This window comes from Cavia porcellus, unplaced genomic scaffold (assembly GCF_034190915.1).
Source record: "Cavia porcellus strain 051 isolate PalLab524CR breed Dunkin Hartley unplaced genomic scaffold, mCavPor4.1 scaffold_13, whole genome shotgun sequence".
NCBI classification, from domain to species: Eukaryota; Metazoa; Chordata; class Mammalia; order Rodentia; family Caviidae; genus Cavia; species Cavia porcellus.
The window spans coordinates 65,756,420-65,782,131 of record NW_026947496.1 but is presented as its reverse complement, the minus strand read 5'-3'; the positions used below and the strand labels follow the sequence as shown (position 1 = coordinate 65,782,131).

General features: G+C 35.2%; 1 protein-coding gene across 9 annotated transcripts in view; it reads right to left on the bottom strand.

The window, feature by feature from the left end:
- Positions 1-25,712, bottom strand: part of Grm7 (glutamate metabotropic receptor 7) — an 808,103-nt gene that overhangs the window by 390,280 nt on the left and 392,111 nt on the right. For all 9 annotated transcript variants that reach the window (XR_010051296.1, XR_010051297.1, XR_010051298.1 and 6 more), the window contains exons 3-4: positions 18,841-18,982; positions 8,059-8,213 (exon numbers count right to left, since the gene is read on the bottom strand). Coding sequence is in view for 6 of the 9 variants with exons in the window: in XM_063260312.1 (XP_063116382.1) it covers positions 8,059-8,213; positions 18,841-18,982 (297 nt within the window). In the remaining 3 variants the exon portion in view is untranslated. The remainder of the gene's footprint in view (positions 1-8,058; positions 8,214-18,840; positions 18,983-25,712) is intronic.

Sequence of the window (25,712 nt, the reverse complement as noted above, 5' to 3'; positions counted from 1 at the left end):
CAGAGCCAAACTTTGCTAATTTCTATCTGAATCAAGCAATGGCACCTGAGGCTGACTGCCAATAAGCACCATCCTTTAAGAGCTCTGTTACTGCTCTTCTCTGGATGTCAGATCTCACAAAATGGAAACATACATTCAGTTGGGAAATTGAAAGTTGGTGGGTTTACTCAGATGCCAGAGTACCAGTAATCAACTGGCAGTGCTCAATTACCAAAGATATGGTACATGTACTCACCAAAATGAACAACAAACACCACGCAATGACAAAATAGTCTGACACATGTAAACCTATGATATTGGTTGGCTAGTCATGGTGTTGTCAAATGTAAAGTAGGCAGGAAGCCTAATTGATTTTTACTCGATTTGTATAACTGGAAAATTTTTAAGCAAATGAATAGAAACCTACCTTAGATTGTAGCAAGAGAATCACAGCCCTTCAATCAATTCACAGATTTGAGCAAGTTAATGGATCTATATTCTCTGGTTCAGGCTTGTCTTTCATTCAATTTTTCCCATGATCCTTGAATTTCCCCAAGGGAGGCCAGATCCTATTAAGGAAGGACCCTAGTGCATCACCAAAAAGCTAAACTGTCAATTTTTTTTTTTTTTTGCATCTTTTCCCAAGGGGACCAAAGGCCTTTTACCAGGGTATCTGTATATTGGGGAAAGGGAAATGATCAGACATTTTCACCACATTCCCATTTAACTATCCTACTTGGGCCATATAAAAATGGACAGGACTTGGAGAATGACAGAGAATTATTGTCAGTTTAAAAGAGTGCTTAATTAATTGCAGCTGCTGCACCAGTGTGGTTTCCTTGCTTGAGGAGGTTACCACAGCTCCTAGTACCTGGTGTGCAGCTGATAATTTAGCTAATGCCCCTTCTCCATAACTACTCATAAGGCCCACCAGAAACAATTAGCCTTCAGCAGGCAAGGCCAGCGAGTCACCTTTACTATCCAGCCCTGTGTCATAACTTAATTCACAGTGATGTTTATTGAAAGCATGAGGTAAAACAAAACTTGTTCTGCGGTTTGAAGATCATACGATTTCATGGCAGAGGTTGAAAACAAAGGGAGTGAGGAATGTGTGCATGGGGAATGTAGCACCGGAAAGGATGCGATACAAATGATAAATAGTACTGAAAGGCCTAGAAGAATTCCATCAGAACCTTCTACTATATTTTTAAGTCATTTAGTGGCAAAAGAGAGAAACTTGCTGTGAAGTATCAATGCGAATAATAAAAGTCCCTAAGTTTATAAAGTTGAGAAGCTCTGATCCAGACTTAAGACGCAAGGTCGCTTTTATGGAATTTGGTATCTTGTTTCCCAACTTTTAGCTACTTCATGTGGTTAGGCATCCTACTTTCCTCTTTATGAAACTGGGCGTCAGCTGCTCTGATTTATAATCTTTTAACTTAGCAATTGGGGGGATTGAGAGAGAGAGAAAAGAGAAGAGTGAAGAGGTAGGGAAAAGGGAGGAGAGGAGAAGGGCAGAAGAGGTGAGTGAAAAGGAGAAGGTCATCTTTCTTGAAAAATATAGCTTATATCTAAGAAATAGCTAGCTAGCTTTCTGTCCTGGAATAACTGCGTACTCTCTCTGCGGCCACAGGGATAGGAACTTTGTGCCTCTTCTAGAGCTAAGCACAGCAATCTTCCCTCCCTGAGCAGTGTAGGCTAACAGTACTGTGTGGGTTTGAGAGGTGAAGATGTAGGGATATAATTAGAAAGAGAACAAACGCTAGGTAGCCAGAAAAAGTAGATTAATTATGCCACCAAAGTTTTATTCAAAATATTCTTTCTGAAGGGACTTGATGGGTCATTGAGTTAAAACTCCTTGTCCTTTAGGTGAGAAAATTAAGTCTCAGAAAAGTCCAAATGAAAGTACATTAATGTGTTGTACACCTAATAATTAAATAGAACTGGGGTGCAGAATTTGTGAATTAATCAAAACTTTCTATCTTAGTAGTGAGTCATTAAAATGCATAAATATACTGAATGTACTTCAAATCTAAATGTACTCATATATGCAAATATATGTGCATATTTGTGTACATATGTATGTATATAAATAAGTATATATATATATATATATATATATATATATATATAGAGAGAGAGAGAGAGAGAGAGAGTGTGAGAGACAGAGACAGAAAGAGCAACAGAGAGACAACATTTGTCTGTCTTCTGTTATAGGATCGAAGTCCTTTCTGTGAATGTGTATCACCTGGCTGGTTATTCTATTTTCATCTGGGAAAAATATAAAGTAAATAGAATCTATTAATGTTTTTAAAGTGAAATGAAAACTTAAAAGTAATTGCACAGCAACTTAATTAAAGCCTTTTTTGTAATTTTATGATTTCTTTCCAATATCTTAGCAGTCTCCTCTACAACTAATAGTAACAAGCCTACCAAATGTTTTCAAAGCATTCAAATTCATTTTCTGTGAAATAGCATCTTTTCACTTAATTCCCTCCACTCACTTCATTGGTATAATTTTAATTACATTAAGTAATTATGTTAGTATAATATGGCAATAAATGGATTTTTGAAACAGATATAGTGAATTCTAGATAACCAAATTCCACAGTTAGGGGATACTAGAGACCAGTCTATTAGCTGTCAGTATTCATTATGTCAGGGCATTAAACACTATATCTTAAAAATCTAGTTGGTTTACATATTTGCTCATTTGCAAATGAATGGTGGCCAGTGAAGCAAAGTCAGTGATTAGAGCATGGATTATATTACTTGACAGAACATAGCATAGCTCAATTCGCTCCCTTTAGTTACCTAGGTAGCCGATTTCTGTTTATACTTTTTGCCATTTCCTCAAGGCCAACAATCTTTAGTTTAAACCTCATGAAATTAAAAACAAGATGCTGTTGTTGTCCACACAGATGTTCTTCCTACCCTCCCTTCCTCAGTCTGCTCTAATAGAGGCAGCACAGTCCGGAAGGAAGCTCCCTCGGGGATGTCAAAGATAAAGAGCCTCCTCTGTGTTTTCTGCCTGCTGCAGAGTCTGAGCACACACTTCCATGTGTGCTTGTAACATTTCAACAAACCATCTAATTGAGCCATCACAGCGATTCTGTTCAGCCAGTCTCTCTAAATTTGAAATGAAATGGAGAAATGAAGTCTTTCCTGAGGGTTGCAAAAGAGAAACAATGCAAACTCATAAGGTGTCTTCTGAGTTTCTGAGTTAGACCACTAACATTCTTTTCTACTAAATGTCATGAGGGATGTTCAAGAGGACATAACATGTTTTTTTTTTTTTTTTTTTTTTTTTTTTTTTTTTTTTTTTTTCGTTTTTATCGGTACCAGGGATCGAACTCACGACTGCCTGTTGCAAGGCAGGCACTTATGCCGCTGAGCTAAATCCCCAGCCCCAAGGACATAACATTTTCTGTACTTTCTCTATCCAAAGAAAACTTCAAATTTGTACACAGTAATCCCTCACAATTTCTTTACTGTTTCAGGCCTTCTGGTAAAAAATGCTAACAGTTCACAAAGATGGGGCATCACACGGTATTCAAGAGCTGCTGGCATCACCCCAAAGTGGTTCAGTCTTTAACTGTGTGTGCCAAGTGTGAATGTGATATGTATAATAGAGTTTATTATAAAAGGGGAACATGCCACATTAAGCACTGAGGAATCTATAAATCTAGTTCAGGAGGGAATATAGATTAACATGGGGAAAGCAAGGTAGCCATGTAATGTGACTAATAATTTGCTCTTTGCCTTGAAGAAAAGGTATTTTCCAGATCAATAAGCAATGGAAATGAAAAACAATATTGAACTATAGGCAGCAAAACAATTTGACATGAATATATACTACAAATCTAGAAAAGGGTGATACTATGGTTTGTCCCCTTAAAGCCTCATGCATTCACAAGTGGGGTTTTTGGAAGGTGATGAGATTATGAAGAAGTAGCACTCATCAATGGATTGGTCCTCTGATGAGCTTTTTCCAAGTGTGATTTGGGTTGTGAAGCCTAGATGGAGGGGGTGTGGCCTGGAAGAGTTGCGCGCTCTCTCTCTCTCTCTTTCTCTCTCATTCTCTCTCTCTCTCTCTCTCTCTCTCTCTCTCTCTCTCTCTCTCTCTATTTCCTGCTGCCATGCCATGACCTATTTCTCCTCTGCTGTGCTGCCCTGCCTTGGAGCCAGTGGAGTATGAACTGAAATGTCTACATATTGTGAGCCAAAATAAACTTATAACCCTCCTTTAATTTGCAGATGTCTGGTATTGGGTCTCAGCAATGAAAAAGCAAGACAGCTAGAGAGGCTTAATCTACTAAGTGAATGATATGTATTCATATCATCCAGATCTTCATGTTTATTCACAAGTTAAGCGTGTCCTTTTGACTTTTCTTCTTCCTTTGCATATCAGTTGTTAATATGCTGGTCCTTAAGGGAAAGTACCTTACTGTAATTATCCTAATATGGTATTTTATTGTTTTGTCTTATTGTCTGTTCTCCCAATATTAGACATAAGACTTGGTCTAGATCTTGTCTGGACTGTCACTGCTATAACATCAACACCTGTACACATGCCTGATACACTTCTGGGAATTTATAGGCAAATTCAGTGGCAGAAACTGTCATGATGGCAAGCATACAACTTGTCACTGCTGTCTACCTGAACAAGACTATAGGTCCAGAAGGAAAATGCAATGCTTAGAAACAGCACTGTGGTCAAAGCATTATTTTCTTTGTTAGTGTTTTCTCTAGCTCTCTTGGAACAACTCTGTGACAGATGTGAAACATTCCAGGGAATCAAGGAAAGGTAAAGTAGGGCATATCTAAATCAGAACTCTATTTTAGCTAAGATCATCACAGCTTTGAGTTTTCAGGTGTTACGAAAAATAATGAATTCAATCGAAGTAAAAATCATGAAATACTTTCAAAATTAGCTGACTTTTTAAATGCTGGGTCCAGAGTATTTTTGAGTAGTAGGACTATTCCTACATGCATTGCTTATTTAATTTTGAGGAATTAAGCTGTTCTAGTCACTTTGAAAATCATCACCTATTGTGAAAGCCATGAAAGTTAACTTTGTTAATTCAATCTTCATTATGCTGGTTTCCTCATATTCATGATTATGGTAAAAAGGAAAAGATACTGGTCCATGGCCCTTGCTGGCTTTCAGGGACCCAGGACAGACCACTCTCAGAGTAGCAGAACATTTTAGAAGATGAGGAACTGAAGACGACTCGGCATGTTTCACTCTGAAGACTTGGAAAGGGTGGAAAGGATTAGTAAGCATCCTAGTCAATGGAGAAACACACAAATGGGGATCCTGCCAGCAATTTCTTGGCACATGAGAAAATGGAACAACTGAAAATTTCAAAAGTCTTTTGGCTCAGGAGCTGCAGGGGAATGCCAAGTTCTGGAGGCAACCCTGGTTTGCCAGGGATATCAGGCATCAGGCACATCACCAACCGCTTCATAGCTGGGCTCCTATCATTATTAAACTGAGAGAGGCAGACACACCTCTTTGCTAAGCAACACTAAACCTTCTGTTTTCCACAAATGGAGAAGAAATATAGGTAGATAAAGACTAGATAAATAAGACTAGACAAAGAGCTACTTTCACAGAGACTGCATAGTTGACAGTAATTCGGTCAAAAACATATATAGTTTTATGTTTAGGTATATATAGAAGATATCAGCCAAAATTCCAGATGCTTGCTAGATGTTAAAAATATAGATTTATTTACATATTCATATTTTAATTAATTCATATTTAAACAATTTTAATTTAGTATATGCACCTGGCATGGGGGCACAGGACTGTAATCCCAGAACTTGGGAGGCTGGGCTAATAGCCTGGGCTATAGTAAGTTCAAGATCAGCCTGAACTACATAGCCAGGCCCTGCCTCAAAAAAGTTAAATAAATAAGTAAATAAGCAAAGAGTAAATATGTGATTTATTAATTAGTTTTCCCCTATTTACATCTGAGTTTACAACTCAAAGACATTAGGGTGTCACATGAAGAGTTGTGAAATGCTCACTATACACCTAGTATTGGCCAATATGAAGCATCAGAAGTGAAAAATAAATAACAGACAAAAAATCCTGGGTAGGACTGAATAACTCTCTTGCCTTCATAGAACACACTTTATTTATAGTTTTATTTTAGACACATTTAAATATTTTTTGTTAGTATTTGTCAGAGGCCTCGAAATAACTGAACGCATTTCCTTTTGGGCTTTTCTGGGAGTGACACTGTACAGGCACAGCCTCAGTCCGAATGCCTGATCCTCCATGGAAGTGAAAGGCCGATGGCTCTCTTTGTAACAGTGCACTTCGACAACAGAGCTAGATTGAAATTATAGCATTTTCTGAACAGTGAGAAGAGAAATTACACTGTTCTCCAGGCAGCAGTGTAAAGTTTTACCTGAATGTTTGCTCTTCCACCACATTCAAATATTACTTTTAAAAGCAACAACACTTCTCGGCTTTTCGTTGTCTGAGGCTATGTTTGTTTCATTTCTATATTTTTAGCCTGTTCATGATTCCGTTTTTTGCCTAACGTTCTGTAGCCCTATATAACATGAAAATGCTATTTTCTCCCAAGCACTTAAAGGAAGTTTGCAATAATTACTAATTCCTAAACTTTCACACTGGTGGGGGATAGTTACAATGAAATATATGCATCATGTTCATGTGGAATCTAAAATATCCATAGTTGAGAGGAAAGGATCACATTTGAGACCCTGTAATTTGTGGATTTTTTCTTAATTTTTACAGAACTCTTACCCTTCATCTTTCAGTGGAATTACTTGAGTAAACTATCTGACTCCTGAGCACATCTGATTTATATGCTCAAATGCTCCCCAGAATGTCAGAGAAAGTATAAACTTCTCTGTGGTTCTCAGCACTTCACCATGTAACTTTGGCCCTTGTATCAGCTATATACTGTGCCAGGCTGCCCTTCCTCCATCCTGCCAAATATACAATTACCTAAAAGGTTTGTAAGAATAGCTGTATTTTCCAGGTAACAGGGCTATATTGTTGCATAATGGACATGTAGAGGGAATGAAATTAATCCAAAGCTTCCAAATCAATTCCATGGGTGACTCATGGAATCATTTTCTCCTCCAAATATCATAGAAAGAGAACAGTGATGGAACCACAACTTATTTATTTTAAAAAGCCTACATACTACCTGCAACCTTCTGTGGAAAATAATTAATTGGATGGGAGTAAAAAGAGAATAGAAAGAAATGCAAATATTCAAGGGCTCAATTTAATTGCAAAGCATGATTTATGAAATCTTTGGAGACCTCAACCACCAGATAAGAAACACAAGACAGATTTTTCTTTAATGTAGTATGTTCTTTTAGAAATAACCTGCTTTGTTCAAAATAAAGAAAACTTAAACTGTAATCTGTAGGTTTCGCTAGGTCACAGGGATGCCATTAACACTCTCCTAGTGATTCTCTCAAAAAGCCTTTGCAGTAATGAATTTGGGGTGTAGCTCATTGGCAGAGCACTTCCTTAGCATGCACAAGGCCTTGGCTTAAATTTTCAGCATTGCTAAGTAAAAGCAAACAAAATGTACTATCTAGTAAAAATAATAAAAAAAATAAAGAACAAGGCAGAAAGAGCCAGGGAAAGAGTGGAAACAAGAGAAAGCTGAGAAAGTGACTAAGAGGTAAAATGATTCATGTGCTTTTTCTGCTGACATAGTAAAGCATAAACTACAAAAGGAAAATGTCTCCAAGATATAGCACACTTACACACACTGTTATTATTTCACTTCTTATTAATAGTAATGATCTTCTCTCAGAAAGTTCTTGTGACTTGAATAAAGAAGACATGCTAATTCTGATATTATTATGAAAGTAAAGTAGCATGATTTCTTCAAAAGATGAATATCAACTGAAACAGATATACAGCCTTATTTGTAAATTAAGGCTACAGTTTGAAACTACCCTGCATAAATTATGTGCAAACACCAAACCCTCAAAAAAATACATACATAAAAAATACATATAGCCACCCAGCATAGCATCTCTCTTAGCCAGTCCTGCTGTGGACAAAGCAAGTACCTTCCACAGTTGCTCGCTTGGGCTGGATGGTGATGGCTCCCTCTGCGATATCTTCATGCTGATGGAGGGGATTTATTTTGGATCCCCAGCTGTCAGATCCCACCCAAAGGAAATGGCCCACTTGGTCAGCTCTTTTGGCTGCTGCAAGGATCTGCCTGTGAAAAGAACATGAAAGGTATGTTAATGATAAAGAACAGAAGCTATGCAAAAGCATATTTGAGGTCATATAGAAAGCAAGTTGGTTCTCAAAAGTAAATAATCTAGGTTTTTTCAAAAAGTAACCAATCAACTGTAAAAACCAACCTAAGGATTATATTCCTAATGCATGCAGAAAATGCATTATTTGTAAATTCATAATAAAAAGTCAAAGCATCTTAATTGTAAAAAAACATGAAACATAAAAGAGGAGAAATAAAAAATTCAATAAACTGAAAATACTTAGTCACATTATAAAGGATAGGATAGAAATATAAATTAAAACTAGATACAAAATTCACTGCTCATATTGGCTGAAGTATTTATTTTGTTTTGTCAGTTTTGGCTTGTAGCTAGTGAAATGTCCAGAGTCATTTACAGTTGTTAAGAGACATACATTAGTATAAATCAAGTTTATTACAGAGTTTATTAAAATGAACAGAATTCCATGTAAAGTTAGAGAAAGTGCAATCTATATTTATTGATGAAAATAGTTTGCAAACATCAACATGATAGCAAATGAAAGAATAAAGGAAACTAGTTATTAATGGAAAATTATTGATATAGTGTTTTTGGAAGAAGAAAGAAAGGACAAAATGTGACTGCATTTTTAGAGCACAAAAAATCTAGCACTAAAGTTCTTTTAATTAATAATATCACTGAAGAAGTGGTTTCTTTATCTCTAAGGATTTGAAGTTGCTAGATATTAAGGAAGTACAGAGCTAAATACAAAAAACAGTTGATTGAAGGATTATATAGAAAATGACAAAACCCATCTTTCTCTTTCCAGTTGGGAAATGAGATGGTAATTTTCTAAGAAAATTATAAGGAATAATTGTTCTGATGTTGTGAACATCCACATGCAGGTGAGACGTGGATGTGGTAAATATGAGGATAGGCATGTGAAGGAATGATTAAATATCAGAATGATTAAAAGGCTGTATGGTTCATAAATTACAGTCCAAATACTCTCCAGGATTATCAATCTCCTCCTTATAGAATGCCACAAGCCAGGGTTATGCTGCCCTAAGAAGAAAACATTATTTCTAGAAAGTTCTTAACCATCCCAGAAAAAAGATCTTAAAAATTTACATAGACCTTTCAAATGCATGGGCAATTTGAAAAATGACCAGTGCACTGAGACCCACAGCTGATAAGTGCTAACCTTGTGTATGATCAAGAACCTTACTCAATTGTGAGCTGCCAAAGTTATTCAAAATTATAGAACATTGCTAGCAGAAAACAGAAAAAAAAATGAGTAAAAGGGAACTGATGTGGGTGGGGAAGAGATTATATAAAAAAAGACCAAAGTAACAGACACATTTAATTGCAAATGATCTAATGTGTCATCTGGAATAAGATAAGTGAAAAAGTAACATGAAAGAGTTTTTATTAAAACCATGAAATTATGGTTACATTTAAGGCAATAGAAAGGAAATTATAAAGAAACCAAATCAACTTAGAGCTAGAAAATTAACAAGAGTGCTAAAGACTGAATATAATAAAGGCAACTAACATTCTCAACACAAATATACAGAGGAAATAACAATTTTTCTAATAATACTTTAATAACGAAATACGCAAACAATTGAAATTCTGAATTTCTAAAAATAAAAAGCTCAACTAGTGTAAAAATGGGAGTGGAAACAAATCATGTTACAACATATAAGCTCTTTGGAGATAATGAGGATATTGTAATAGCTCTGTAAGTGAAAATAGGACAAGCTCAGAGAAATATGAAACAAAGGAGCATTATTGCTCTCAAGAGCAATAATGAATAAATAGATGAAAGATAGCAGCACAATGATGCAGTAACTGCAAAATTCTGAGGCAAATGACTCTAAAATTCTGTTATTAAATACAACACATGAAGAACCCTGTGCAGTCCTCTGTAGAGGTGCACTCCTGTGTCCCAGCAACTGGGAGGGTGAGGCAGGAGAATAATCATGAGTTTGAGGTCAGCACGGGCTGTAGAATGAACTCAAGCCAGCCTAAAGACACCGTGAGACCCTGAACCAAAAACAAACAAACAAAAAAAAAACAATCCTTGGACCACGAATTTAGCTTAGGGGCTTAGGGTCTGCCTGGAGAATGGGAGGTGATGAGTTAGATCTCCCATACCAAAACAAAACAAAACAAAAACCTCAATGCAGAGAATTCACATATTTTTCCCACTGATCTTGTGGATTTTTCCATGATGCATTGGCATCTGACACACCTTACAAATTATTGATCACTATTTGCCATATATCACTTATATGATTTATGAGCTAGGTGTGATATATTTAAAAATGCTATATTTAAAAATATATTTAACCCTTAAAATGTTAACTAAGTGTGGAATAAGAACAATAAGATTTTACCCATCGAACACACAAAAATTTTATTTTATTTACCATTTTAAAAATCATTAGAGTGTGTGCTATAGGAATTTGGAAAATCTATCAAGAGTAAAAAGCACTTAGTATCTTAGAAGTGTGTGTGTGTGAGAGGGTGTGTGTGTGTGTGTGTGTGTGTGTTTGTACTCTTACTATGATACTAAGTACTTCAAATTAAAAGAGTATGATGGAGATTTCAGGAGACGTATCCTAGAAAAATAAAGAATTTCAGATTATTCTATAGATGAACCTGTGAGAAAGTGATAGACTTCTATCATCAATAAATATCAAAGATAATTATAAAAGTAAAAACCAGGAAAAAAACAAATCTATTTTAAAAAATAAATATATCACACAAAAAAGAAAAATGATGTGGTAGTATGTGATGCTTATATAATTATACTAACATAAATACTGTATTTTAAATAAAAATCTGGTAGTAGGATGTTGGAAGGAGAGTAGAGAACTGTGATATGTAAATTCTACCTAACAAAAGAAAAACAGAAAATATTTGAAATTAATAATTCCAATATTGTAATGTCTGCATATTCACAAATAAGACCAAGAGTAAAGTTTAAGTAGTTTAAATATGACATTCTCATTATCTGAAGAGAGAGTATGAAGGGATGGTATAGTACACTAATGTTTCACATAAAATATATTGATCTTAATTTTAATGTGTAGTTATTTTCCTATATACAGTGAAATATGTTCTTGACTTACAGGTAGATATTCAGTTCTAATTTACTCAAAGAAAAATAATCAAAATAAACATAAATGTTTATTTACTATTGGAGAACTTACTCTAAGGCATTAAGAAAATAGTTGAGTAAATGGCAGCATCCTCATAGGAAGAATTAGAAGGCAATAAAATATATTTAATTTAATCTTTGTAATTAAAATTAAAAATTTGCGTAATTTAAAAAATTCTTGTGTATTGACAACTGGTCAATAATTGTCAGTAGTTGTATTTCTATATATATAGACAAAAGACAAGATTACATCACAGTGTAGAAAAAAAGAGATACTCAGCAATCTGTTGTTCACAAGACAGAAGTATTGATGATGTTGCAACAGCATGGAAAATACAGGGAGGTTCCAGTGAAAGAGAAAAAAAAAAGGCATAAAAAAAAACATATGCTTAATTTAGTGTATGAAGTGCAAGGTTTTTATTTATTAAAATTAATATGATAAAGCCATTTAACATAGGGAGTGAAAAGTTATTATAATATGAGCTGTAGAAAGTTACATGAAAATTCAATGTGATCTTTATGTTACATACAAAAATTATTATAAATATTAAACCAATATTTTATTAGTGGTGATTATTTCTGAGTATTGTATTTGCAGGGTATACAGGAGATAATTTAAAATATATTGATATTATTCTAAAGTTTAATTTTTCTACATAATTGGTAACAAAGTAAAATTTTAGATATTCTTTACAAGAAGAAAGCACAACAACAAAAACCTTTCCCTTTATTTTCCAATGGATATGCAATGGGCATAAGTTATGGGTTCTGAAAATAGTGCCTAAGGAAAATGATTTTCTCTGTCTAAAATCCAAATTGGCAATACTTACAATTGATTTATCGCTTAGATTAGTTTTTTTTTAAATTTTATTTAAGGATAAAAAGAAAAAAAAACAGAAAAAGGGTACAAGTTATACAGGATTTCAGAAAAAATAAACAGTAGGAAATCACTAGTTAATAGATTACATATTGTCATCTTAGAAGTAGTTGTTCAAGTTAAAAAATTAAAGCATATAAAGTGGACATTCAAACAGTGCGACTGCAAACAGTTCTGTTCAATGATCCAACAAAACTCAATAATATGGTTATCTATCTTATACACTTAAATATACATGCAGTTATACCCTTTAGAGCACTTTCTTTTCCTCTATGTTTTACAATGACAGTTACACATTTTGGGTTTTATTACTCCCACAGTTCTTATTACTTTTTTTTTTGAAGAGAATAAAACCAAATGTGACATAACAAAGCAGAGTCAATCAAATCAAAAGGGTGGACATAATACATAATGTAAAAACAGAATACAATGTGATCAACCATGGTTATCATAATGCCTCTTGCTATCTTAAAAAGAATTGCCTATATCATCAGTTATAATAAAATTGAACAAAAGAGTAAAGAACAAAACCAATAAAACCAAAACATTGGAGACATTACAGGACTTCAAAAGAGGATAATAGTTAACCAGAATAGGCATCATAGTGAATTTTATTGTCTTCACAGTTGTTGCTTATACTCTCAAACTTGGTACTATCAAGCAAAGCAGAATAGAGAAAAATCAGTCAAAACAAGATGGTGAGAGCAATACAGGGTTTCAAATCAAGTTAATAGGAAATCAAAGTGGGTTACTGTAATATATCCTGCTATTTTTTATTTATTTTTCCCTTAATTTAAAAGATAAAAATTCAAAGAAGTAAATAATAAAAAAGGAGATTGAGATAAAAGAGGACATAACAACAAAACAACACAGGTCAGAACATAATCATATAAGCAAAATAGTGTTTCACCACAACATATCCCGACACAAAATTAGTTACCATAGTGTCTCTTTCCTTGAAATCTTTGAGTATAACTTCATATACTGCAGCATCAAACATATCAAGACAATGTAAAACCATTCAAGAGAATGACAGTGTTACAGGGTGTTTAGAACCAACTAACAGAAAATGAACAATGGTTTCTGTATAATCTCCTTGTCCATAAAAGTTTTTATTTATATTATCACATATAATAAAATTCAATAAGATACAACATGTTAAGACCGATGGAGACAGAATAACAAAAGCTTGATGGGAGTTCAAAACAAGATGATATTAAATCAGCACTAGCTATTATGATATCTCGCTTTCTCCAAAATGGCTGTTCCTACCATCCAACCTTCTGTGCCTCATTTCTGTTGAGATCTTTTTCTGTCATTAGTTTTCAGTATGTCTTCATTTTGCTTTCTGCGCCATTCATTGTGGCCTCTCTGCCACTGTTTCTGGAATCTTGGTGTTTTTCTTTTTTAGAATGTTCTTCAGTATTCTCTGTAGAGTTGAATTGGTGGTTGCAAATTTTCCTAGCTCCTCTTTATCCTGGAAGCACTTTGTTTCTCCATTAATTTCTAGGGACAGTTGTGCAGGATATATCAGTCTTGCTTGGAGGTTATTATCTTTCAAAGCTTGAATTATTTCTCCCCATGCACTTCATGATTTGATGGTTTGTGCCAGAAGTCTGCTGTAATTCTGATGGGTGTTCCCTTGTAAGTGATCTGTTTCTTGTCTCTGATGGCTTTTAATATTCTTTTTTTTATAGTGGATTTCTGGAATTTTGATTATTATATGCCTGGGTGTAGCTCTGTTTGGGTTGTAGGTGGCTGGGGTCCTGTATGCCTCATACATCTGAGTATCTTTAACTTCTGCTAAATTAGGGAAATTCTCCTGGATTATTTCTGTGAATAGCCTTTGTAGTTCATTTGTTTGAGTCCCTACTTCTTCCTTTATGTTCTTAATTCTTAAGTTATAGGTCCTCTTATTATCTTGTAGCTTTTGTATTATTGCTGTTTGTTTCCTTGTATTTTAAAGTTTTTCATTTCATGCTCCCACATTACAAATCTGTCCTCCAGTTCAGATAATCTATCCTTAGTTTCTTTCAAGCTGTTATGCCAGCTTTCAATAGAGTTTTTACTGTCCTGGTAATCTCTTTGAACCTGCTCCATGTATTCTCTTTTCTCTATTTTCTCCATCAAACAACTCTCCCCTTTTTTTTCTGTTCTTCCATTCCACCATCTGTTTTTCTTTGGCGGTGCTTAGCGTTTCTCTATTCTACTTATATCTTGCTTTACTTCGTTAAATACTTCACTTTTGAACTCATCTATGAGGCTCCAGAGATATTGCTTTATGTCTATTAATGCCATGTCTGATATTGCATGTTTTCTGTCCTCATTCTCCTTTGCATTTACCTTTCCTGGATCAGTGTTCTCAGGACTGGGGACTGAGGACCCTTTCTTGTTGTCTCCTCTTCTCATATTTTTTGTTCCTTCCATACAGGTGGTATATAAGTGGCCTAGTTTCTTTCTTTGTGGGTTACAGTTTGCTTAAACCTGCTGCCTAGATGTTCCTGCCCACTGCAGTATACTAGGGAGACACAGACCGGGGCAGCCTCTGCTGGGCCTGCCCCTCCAGGTCAACCTACTGAAGGCTTCACTGCTAGAGTACACTGCCAGGCACTGGGACCTGGTTTGGGCTTGCCTACTGGGTCTTAGTCCGCAGCTTCACCTAGGTCAGGCACTTCCCACCAATCCCACTTGAGAGGGGAATATGTGACTAAAGTCACTGCAGTGTTCTGTTCCAGCTAGTCTGCCCTGTCCCAGAATGTCCTCTGTTGGAGTCTCCTAATCTATGGAAGGGTCCCCGTTCCTATCACTCACCGCAGGTCAATGCAGGGCTCCCCGCCAGTTCCGCTCTCAATTCTGTTCACCGATTCTTGCTCTTAGAGCTTTCATATTTCTATCACTGCTGTGCCCATTCAGACACAGTAGTGGGGCAGGAAATTCAAATTGTGGTTTCCAGAGGCATGGGTTCCAGCTTTGACGCTGACATTTTATCTGTTCCAGTCATAGCATTGGGATTGCATTTCCAGTTCGTTTCTCTCAGCTTAGTTCATTCCTGGGTCGGCAGGGTATATCTCCCCTTGCTTAGGACTCCTCACACCACACCATTCCTGGATTCTAAGGTGGCTATCTCAGAGAACCTGCATATATGCTGTTATGTATCTGCCATGTTCTCCCGGAAATCCTCTTAGATTAGCTTTAGTCTAGATATTGGTGTTTTCTCACTGCTATTTTTGATGAAGTATTTAAAGTTAATAGTCCAATATATCTCAAATTTTTGATCCACAGTTTAAATCTTGTGAAACACAATTTAACATTAGGCTATTTTTACTCTTTAGAGCACTTTGCTTGTCAGATTATGTTTGGAAGAAGTATATATGCAATTAACTTTCATTGCTTAAAAAGTATTTATTGCTACTACTGCCATGAATCATAAAGTATAATAGTATTTAACACACACTTCAACTCATGTGTATTATTGACAACATATACTTTACATGAAGAATTAAAACTATCATTATATGCAAGTTAAAAATATCAAAACCAATTAGTAGCCAGAATTATCTGTAGTATATATTTTCCATGCTATATGTACTTTAAAAATAAACATGTAGGTATATTCTAATATTGTATTCTACATTTAACAAATGTGTAAAACAGGTATGAGCAGAATTTGAGATGATGACTAAGAAGGAAATTAATGGCACCAAAAATAACTGGAACACAAAGACAAGAGCAACACTGTGAAAATGCAGCTGAATAATCAAAACAGAAAGTGAAGAAAACTATATCCTAAGAGAAATAAAACAATCAACATATGTATTTAGGGGTGATCACAAACCCATCCCAGAGAAGCATGTATGTAGATAGACCTTGAAGAACAAACCCAACTTCAACAGAGAAAGAGAAGACATTACACACACAGGACATGAGAGAGGTGCTGTTGGAACACACTGAAAAAATAGGGTCATGAACTTGGGGTGGAGAATTGGGTGCTTGCAAGTCATGTCTAAAATGGGACCAAGTTTTACATCGCAATGAAGTTTAGAAAAAAAGCTAGCACTGAAGTCACTAAGTACAGAGCACCACGCGAGGCACTTCTTTATTTCATTCACTGTCATTTACTGAATGTTATTTTGAATGAAGATGAATATTAAGGATTCAAAAATAAGTCAAATGAGGTATCATCCCCTTCCTAATGAAGCCTACAGACTAATGGACAATACTGACAATAATTGGCTACCCAACAATACAAAGATATACCATTGATATAAATTAAGAGATTAAATTTTTATGAACAATTAATTTTCTAAAGCTTTGCTGTTCAGTGAAACCTCTGAAAAGATAACACTAGAGATTTTCCTTCCTTACTTCATTAGCCTGGTACTACCTCTGGGATGATTAAATGGGTACAAAAACATTCCACATTAGAGAAAGAGAAGGTATGAACACCTGAAAGACAGGGAATATTGTACAAAAAGCTCCTCTGCTTGTGGTCTGAAAAATTGATGGCACATAGAAAGAAATACTATTCAAAAGATGAGAGAGGTCAGATCTCTCTAAAGATACCTTAAAAGCATTTTCATTTTACTGATGGGAGAATGACACCAGAAGAAGTTGGTGTCACTACAAGGAATTTGTTCAAGATAAGATAGTGCTCAACCAAAGTAGCAAACTAATCTCAAGGATCAGTTCAATACTTTTCTGTTCATCAGTCCTGCCACCCCATCTGTGATCAGAGTCTTAAACTGGGAAGATGGGTGAACTCAGGGTGATATGTGTAATACAAGGAACAGGGAGACACACAACAGAGGTGTGCTGATGACAGTCTCACACACACACACATACAGGTAAGAAGTAAAATGGTCTGTTCACTTCAATTTTACTTGGTGAGAGGTATGCATCTTTAAAATCAAAGATATATGACTTTGAACTATGAGCTAGACAGATTGAATTTGCAGCTATATTGTATCAGTAAAGTGTAAACTGCCATTACTCTGTGGGACAGTATTCATATTTTTTAAAAAATGACACATCTTTATCTTTGCACTTCATTTTGTAGTAATATATCTTATAAATACCATGAAAATAAATAAAATAATTCAATTGTGTATTACACATTTGTGTCACATTAATATATTTGCGTATTATATAATACATTTTGCATTCAGATTATATATTTGTGTATTTATATTGTGCATAAAGATTTGTGGGATAGGAAATTTATTCAGCCTCATTTATAGTTGCAAAAGTCTATACTCTTAAGTTAAATGTCAATAACAAAGTGACAATTAGATAAATTACATTACATATGCAAAATGAAATTCTGCACAGCTATTAAAAAAAGACAATCTATCTAAAGGTAGTGAGAGTCAGTGTACTCTAATAAAATAATAAGTAAAGAAAAGCATGGCACAGGTATAGTAGTATATATAATCCCAGCTACTCAGGAGACTGTGGCAGGAAGATTGCTAGTTTGAGTCCCAGTCAGGGCAACTGAGTGAGCTTCTGTCCAGAAAAATAAAATAAAAAGCACTGGGGATATAGCACAGCTGTAGAATTCCCCTGGGTCTCTTCCCCAATACTGAAAGAAAAAGACCCACAAGTAACAAGGTGAAGTATTTATCTAGATCTAGATAGATGTATCTAATGATATCTATATCTAAATACATAGATATAAATAATATTATATATATATATATATATATATATATAGAGAGAGAGAGAGAGAGAGAGAGAGAGAGAGAGAGAGAGGGAGAGAAAGGGAGGGAGAGAGAGAGGAGAGAGAGAGAGAGAGAGAGAGAGAGAGAGAGAGAAAGGGAGGGAGAGAGAGAGGAGAGAGAGAGAGAGAGAGAGAGAGAGAGAGAGAGAGTAAATTACTCCAAATACATAATGTACAGACTATTAATGAGCCACTCTACCTAAAAAGTATAACTTCAATTTTTTTTCCTTTTGTACTTTCATTTGTGTAAAAATTATTTAATCTAAACAAAGAAAAAGATATTTGTATGTGATTGGAAGTCATTAGCAAAGGAAGCACAGGACATTTTTTTCTAGAAATTTTTGGCTCCACTTGGCCAAATACAAGAAACTAGGAAAAAAAGGGAAAATAAGATTACAAACATAGTGTTTACTTCAAGTAAGATCCAGGCAAGGAAGAAAAAGGGAAAAAGTGGATTGCAGAATATAGAGTTATGACAAGTTTATTTTGAGCATACTGCATATAAAGCATTGATGTTAAAGCCAGAATGATAAGATATTTTCTTTTTAGGGTAACAGGAATTATTGATTAAAGTCTGCTATATTTGGATGTATGTTTCTAAATAAACTAACATTGAAAAATAGTCTCTTGCTTTTATAAACTAATAATTAAATATGCTTATTTTCTAAGAGAAAGAAAATATCTGACAACAATATGCTACTGTTTTAGGGTATAACTGTAATTACTTGTGTTCAAGTAGAAAGTGGATACAGTCATTGCCACCATATGTTTATAGCTTTCATCTTATACTATATTTTCCAGCTTCTTGATCTGTCTCCTAAATATTCAACATGCATACAAACAAATTTCACTAATGATTCTTACTTTATATCCTCATCGTTAGCAAAAATCACGACGGCCCTGGAGTTGGGAGTGTCCAAGAGCTGTTTGATTATTCTGTCAAAGTCAATGGTCCTGTCTTTGCGCTCTTGGGGTATTCTCACCGACTGAGCAATGCAGAGCCCACCTGTTTAAGAAAAAGAAAGCAGAGAGTGAATAAAGCCCAACTGTTTAAGAAAAAAAAAAAATGGTCAATAAAATTCCCGAAGAAATGTCAAAGGACCAGGGAAGGTGGAGGAGGGGAGAATTTTGAATTCTGCATACATCACACTTCCCTGGTCTTGTATCTGGCTGTTCAGGAAGATATAACACACCATGCTGAGTCCTGACCTACCGATAATACGATAATATTGTGAACTTTTCAGTGAACATTACAAAGTCTTTATTTTTGTAAAGTACTTATCTGTGTAAAATTGTAATGGTTGATACATTGTGTCAACTAGAGAAGTTTAGAAATTTAACTTAGAGACTCAGCATTGAACATCCTAAGACGTAGAGCACCCATCCTAAGGCAGGGGGCCTTCTTACACTGTAAGGGAGGAAAAGAGGCCTGCTTGCCCTCTTTTGCTGTTGTTGCTTTTGCTGTCTTTTGCTGCCATGAACTCTTGCCCCTCTGCCATGCTGCTTTGCTTTGGAGCTAATTATTTACTGTAACCTCAACAAGCAACCAGTTTAACAAACTTTTTCTTTCTTAATTTCGGGCATCCGGTATTTTGTTTCTGAGATGAGAGAAACGTAACTAACACACATGTTCAGCTGTAATTCTGAGTAATTTTAGGTTCCTAGAGTGAGTGGATTGGGGCAGGTCTCTCATATGAATAACATAGCTTGCTAAAATGAAAGTAGCACAGATAAAGCCCATGTTTATCTGTTTGAATTTTATGTTATCTAAATTCTCAGAAAATTTTTCTTTTCATGCTAACCTCAATTTTGAAATAAAATGGAAATTATAAATGAGAACAAGACCATCAGCTATTATAAACCATATGTCTTAGTCAATTTCCTATGGTCCAACACCCGCAACTTAATGAAATATATTTTGTTTTACATTTCAGTCCAAAGTCAGTTGGCTCCTGGGCATGATGGCACTGTAGAGAGGAAAAGGCAGTACAAAGATGCTCATGACATGCCAGATAGAAATCAGAGAGTAAAAAGAGAAGCTGAGAAAGGAGATACACTCTTCCAAGTCACATCTGAAGTGACTCATTTTTTCTGTCCAGGCTCCATTCCTTAACAACTGGCCAGCTATTCAGCACCATAATCAAATCACTGTCCAATAGCACCTTGAAGGACACATCTATATAAAGCATAGCCTTCTACCTATGGCCCCCAAACGCTCACGTGCATCTCTTTATGGAAAATGTGTGTCTTTCATTGTTAAGAGTTGCCAAAATCTTAACTTTTTCAGCATTGCTAAAAAGTCCAATCCCAAAGTCTCTTCTGGGATTCAAGGCAAGCTCATAGTTGTGAGCCCCTGTATAATTGGAAAGAAGTCAAATCCTGGTGATCTACAATGGGACAAGATCAGGATTGCTATTCCAAAAAGACTAGGGGAAGGAAACCAATGGGACCAGGCAAGACTGAACCCCAGAGAGTCAACATTATAGCCTGTAGTTTTTTTTTAAATTTTATTTAAAAGGAAAAAGAGAAAAAACAAAACAAAACAAAGCAGTGTAAGGGTACAAGTAATACAGAACTACGAAAAAAAAAAAAAAACACACAATAAGAAATCACCAGTTAATAGATTAGACATTATCATCTTAGAGATAGTTGCTCAAGTCACAGTATCACTACAAAGTGGACATTCAAACAGTGAGACTGTAAACAGTTGTGTTCAATGATCCAACCAAAATCATTCATATGGTCAGCTACTTAACACCCCTAAACACACTTGCAGTGTCTTTTGCTACCATGAGCACTTTTTTTCCCTCTCTTTTTTACAACAAAATTTACACATTTTGGGTTTTATTACACTTTAGTTCTTATTACTTTTTTGGGGGGGAAGAGAATAAAGTCAAATATGGCAAAACAAAGCTGTCAGTCAAAATCAAGGATAGACATAGCACATGATGCAAAAACAGAGTACAAGGTTATCAACAGTGGTTACCATAATGCCTCTTTTTAAGGTAGCCTGTAGTTTTGAGTCCAGTATCTAGAGCAAGACGTGGCAAGATACAGACTTCAAAAGGTTTGTGTCGCACCGCCTTAAGGCACAGCTGGTAGTGGCAGCCCTCATAGCCTTTCTTTGGGCTGTTTTGCTCATTACTGGTGGTTTCCTTAGAAATTCCACATTCCAGCTTTCTGGGGTCTCTGCTGCACTTGGCTTCACTTTCAAAGCTTCGCACACTACTCTTTCAGAGACACAATGCATCCAGGCCTTTTTTGGAAATCTGGGCGGATACCTCCCTGAACTTGTAACACTCACATTGCACATGCCTGTAAAATTAGCACCCGCTGGCAGACACCTACCTCTGCCACTGTTTTAAGCACCAGCTGGGGTCCCCTTGAACTGCTGCTGCACGGGCTTCCGAGTATGTGGATGACTTGGCACTGTGAAATGAATCCTAGCGGACCAATTCCCAAGGTGGCCTTTCTAAAGCTGAGCGCCCTGGTTCTCTATTCGCAAAGGAAAATCTTACTGATTTTCATCCTTGATCTTGTAAGGAATGGGATCTTATAGATTCTTCAAATGTATTCTTGCCATTTTTCCTATTGGTCTTATCCAAAGTATTTAGTTTATTTCTAGTGTGAATCTTTTCAGCCATCAATTTCTTCTCTACTCCATCTTTGCAGGCTTTTATTGACAGGGTCTCACTATGTAATGCAGGCTGAACTTGAACTCACTAGATAGCTCAGGCTGACCTTGAACCTGTGGTTATCCACTGTCCTCACCCTCCCAAATGCTAGGGTTATAAGCATACAACACCACTCCTGGTGTGGGATCTTTATTTCTGACAAAACTGAAACCTTTTCAAATGGGATTTTACTCTTGGTTTTCATTATCAATCTGACTAAAAGCAGTAAATCTGATTACAGCCTGAACTTGAACTTTCTCTCCCACATTAATTTGCCAACCTTAATCTCAGTCTTGACCATGTACTAGGTGCTCAAGCCATAATTGCTACATTATTTCATTTAACCTTCTCAAAATCCTTGTGAGGTACTTAATCTTATCCACTGCATATTAGGAGAAGGGGCAGTTATATGCGTATTTCTATTCTATATCTTATACATTCATTATGATATTAATTGGCATTATAAATTTCAAGGTAAGGAAATATACAACTATTTACTAAGAAGTATGTAGTCTTTCTTCTTTTCAAACTCTTGCTCTTGGATCCAGTGTTATGCAATATGCACATTAAGAATGGCTCACATAAGCAAAATGAACAGAGCTATTTGTAGGAAAAACTGTAAAGATCATTCGAAGGTAAGAAATCTTAGAAGTAGGGACAAGAAAATTATCTTGCTCCAAGTATGTTCAGTAGATACCTACATCAAAATGCTCACCTCTAGACTACTTCCAACTGAGTAGATGTTTCTAGATTTCCCCAAGCACAGAAAAATAAACCATAACACAAAACTGACCCTCTATTACACTTTTTTAAAAATAAATGTTAAATGGCCTTCACCCTTCAGCCTGCATGAAAGTTACCTGTAGTCCTTCGTCCAAATAGAAATGTCTACTGACACTATCAAGTAAATTAATCTAATTGATATTTCTAAAGTAATCCGTAGAGTAAAAATAGCATATACTCTTTTTCAAGTATGAATTTGTCCTTCATTAATGCAGCTCATATTTGGATCACTAAAGAAAACAAAAAAAAAATTGAAAAATGAAAAAAATCACCTAGAGTACATCCTCAGACCATAAAACAGGAAGAAATCAACAATGCAATAAAGGAAGGAAGCAAAGAAACAAGTAAGAAAGGAAGAGACACAGTTGTTTAATAAGGAACAGAAGACACAACTAACCCAAACTCCCCCTCAGTAAAGTAGTGCACACATTTAACTAAGAGAAAATCAGAATGCAACTATAAAAATTTATTTACTATAACTCAAATTGTATTTAGAAAAAAATCATGTCACATATTTATATTAAAAAATAAGGAAAATCTAAAATCAGCAACCTAAGCTTCAACTTTAGAAGGAAAAAAAAAAAAAAGAAAAAGAAAAACACAGCTGAAAGAATACCTCCAAGACAAAGAGTCATGGAAAAAGTAAATCAGGTCAACAAATTTGAAAAGAGAGAAACAGAAAAAATAAAATAAAATAAAATAAAATCTAAATGAGTACCGGGGGTTTAGCTCAGTGGGGTAAGTGCCTGCTTGGCAAACATGAAGTCCTGAGTTTGATCCCCAGTACCAAAAAAAACCACAACTAAATGAATTACTCTGCCTAATAAGTTATGTAAATTAGATAAATCAGCTTTGTAAATTGAAGGCACAAGGTTTTTAAAATATACAAATTGTCAAAACTAAGTGAAGAGAAATAACCTGAAAAGTCCCATATAATTTAAAAATGACCAAATTATAATTTAAAAAGACAATCTCAGAAAAAAAAAAAAGAAGATTGAAGCTCTCTGATGGTTTCACTCATGAATTCTACCAAATAATCTATATAACTTCTTTTAGGTAACAGGAGAGAATATATTTCATGAGGTCTGTATTACATAAAAACCAAGAGAGACAAGGATAATACCAAAAAAATATTAAAATACAGGAGATAGGCTCAGTGATTAGAGCCGGCCCAGAATTTGTGGCTGCAGGATGGTTTGCATTACTAGTCTGAGCAATTGGTATTTTAGCTGTCACCAAGCTTGAATTCCCACACACCATTAAACATGATAGACGATCAGCAGAGTAAACATCATAATACCACTTTGAGAAGAAAGATAGGATATCCTGCAGAGTCAGCCCTTCTGCCTCTGGATGGGAGTACACGGATGTGAACAGGAGCTGTACTTCATTCTTTTTTCCATCAAAACTTTTTTGGCTTTACATTAATTTTATTTGCTCAGATATTTCTAGATAATGTTTGTTTAAAAAAGCCAATGCTACTGTCAGATAATATGATAATATTAATAATATTGATAAGCTGATAAACTCTAATATGTACTCATTAATGTAATATGATAAACTGATATCGTCTAATATGTAAAATATGTGAATTTCATTAAAAAGGTAGGAAGAGATAAGACTTTGGTTGAAGTGATTTGTCTATTGCATAATTTCTGTACCTGTATGAAGTAAAAGAGATAAACTGACATATTTATCTTGCAGTAAAATGTGAAGATCTGGAGCTAATAAGTTTTTCTTTATTCTTAGAGATGAGTCGGTTCAAGCAGTTGACGCATTGTATTACAGTGTGCCAGCTACTCTAAACTGCAAAAGACCTGAAATTAGTAATTTTCCTTAAGTTTTAAGAGACAAAAGTATTTGCAAAGAAAACTTTCAAAGTATTAAAGAAGGGGATCCATTTTATTCTACAAGTGAAATATGTTTATCAACATTTGAAATGCATTATTTTCTTGAATTTAACAAAAGAATAGAGAAAGTAAAGTGATATTCAGTGATTTTTTTTTTTTTTATTGATTGAGTGTCAAATTCATGACCTCTTGCTTGCCAGACAGGTGCTGCCCTGCTGAGTTATATCCCTAGCCCATTAATCATTGCTTTTTTCTTTTTAAATTTAACCTTCAGATCCTGTACTGTATTTCAGTAGATTCCTAAATTCATTTCAAAACTCCTTCACACATTCCAAAACTTTGAAAACAATATTAATATACTCTGAAAATATACCATCCATTTAAAATCAAAGCAGTTTGAAAAAAAAAAAATACAAAACAAAACTGACGCACTGGAGCTTGCACCCAATGCTTTCGTGCTGAAATGCCTACACTGCCTTGCATTTTTGGGTGTGTGAGAGACAAGGTCCAAGTAAGTGTCAAAGTCACCCCCACTGGGTATCAACTAGCTATCTTCCTGCCTTAGCTTTCATGTAGGAATGTGCCACTAAAACTAGATAAACATATTTTACAAAGAAAAACCCATAGTAATTGCACCCCTGTAGTTCTCTAAAATTCTTTTAAAACATAATGAAACAAATTCATTAATACTCAAAAATTTTAATACATCACAGATGAATGGGTTATTCCAAGGAATACAAGATTTACACATTATTTGAAAGTCAACAATTGTAATTCTCATATAGTCAGACTAAAGAAAAAGAACATGATCTCAATACATGTCCAAAACACTATACAAAAGTTATTACATATTCAAGATAAAAATCATAAAATCGGGTTAAAAGAGAATGTCTTTCATAAAAGTCATCCACAGAAAGCCGTAGTCAGCACTGTAGTTAACAGTAAGACCATAACCAGACCAAGTCTTCCCTCCTTCTTCAGCATTGTATTGGCAGCTCTTGCTGGGATGAAGAAAAAAGAATAAAAAGGCAAACACATTACAGTGAGGGAAAAAATGGTCTAATTTTGCAAATGACATTGTTATCTATTTAGAAATCACCACTGGGAGGGGACATAATAACTGACTTAAGCCAGCATTCTAGTTTAGACTTCAAATGTCCCTTAGTGGTTTTATGTGTTCAGTTCTGGGTTTCTGTAAGGCAACTGGATCATGAGGATTCTAACTTCTCATCCACTGATGAGAATAACTTTACAGCATTATTAGGAGGCAATATAAACATAGTAACAGCTAACTGGTGCCTAATCAAAGAAAGCATGTCATGAAGCTGTCACAGGGGGACTATACTCGGTCCCTTCTTCTTAGACTTTCTTTGTTTTTAGCTTTTACATTGCCATGAGATAAGTGGCTTTGTTCTACTGTACCTTGCTT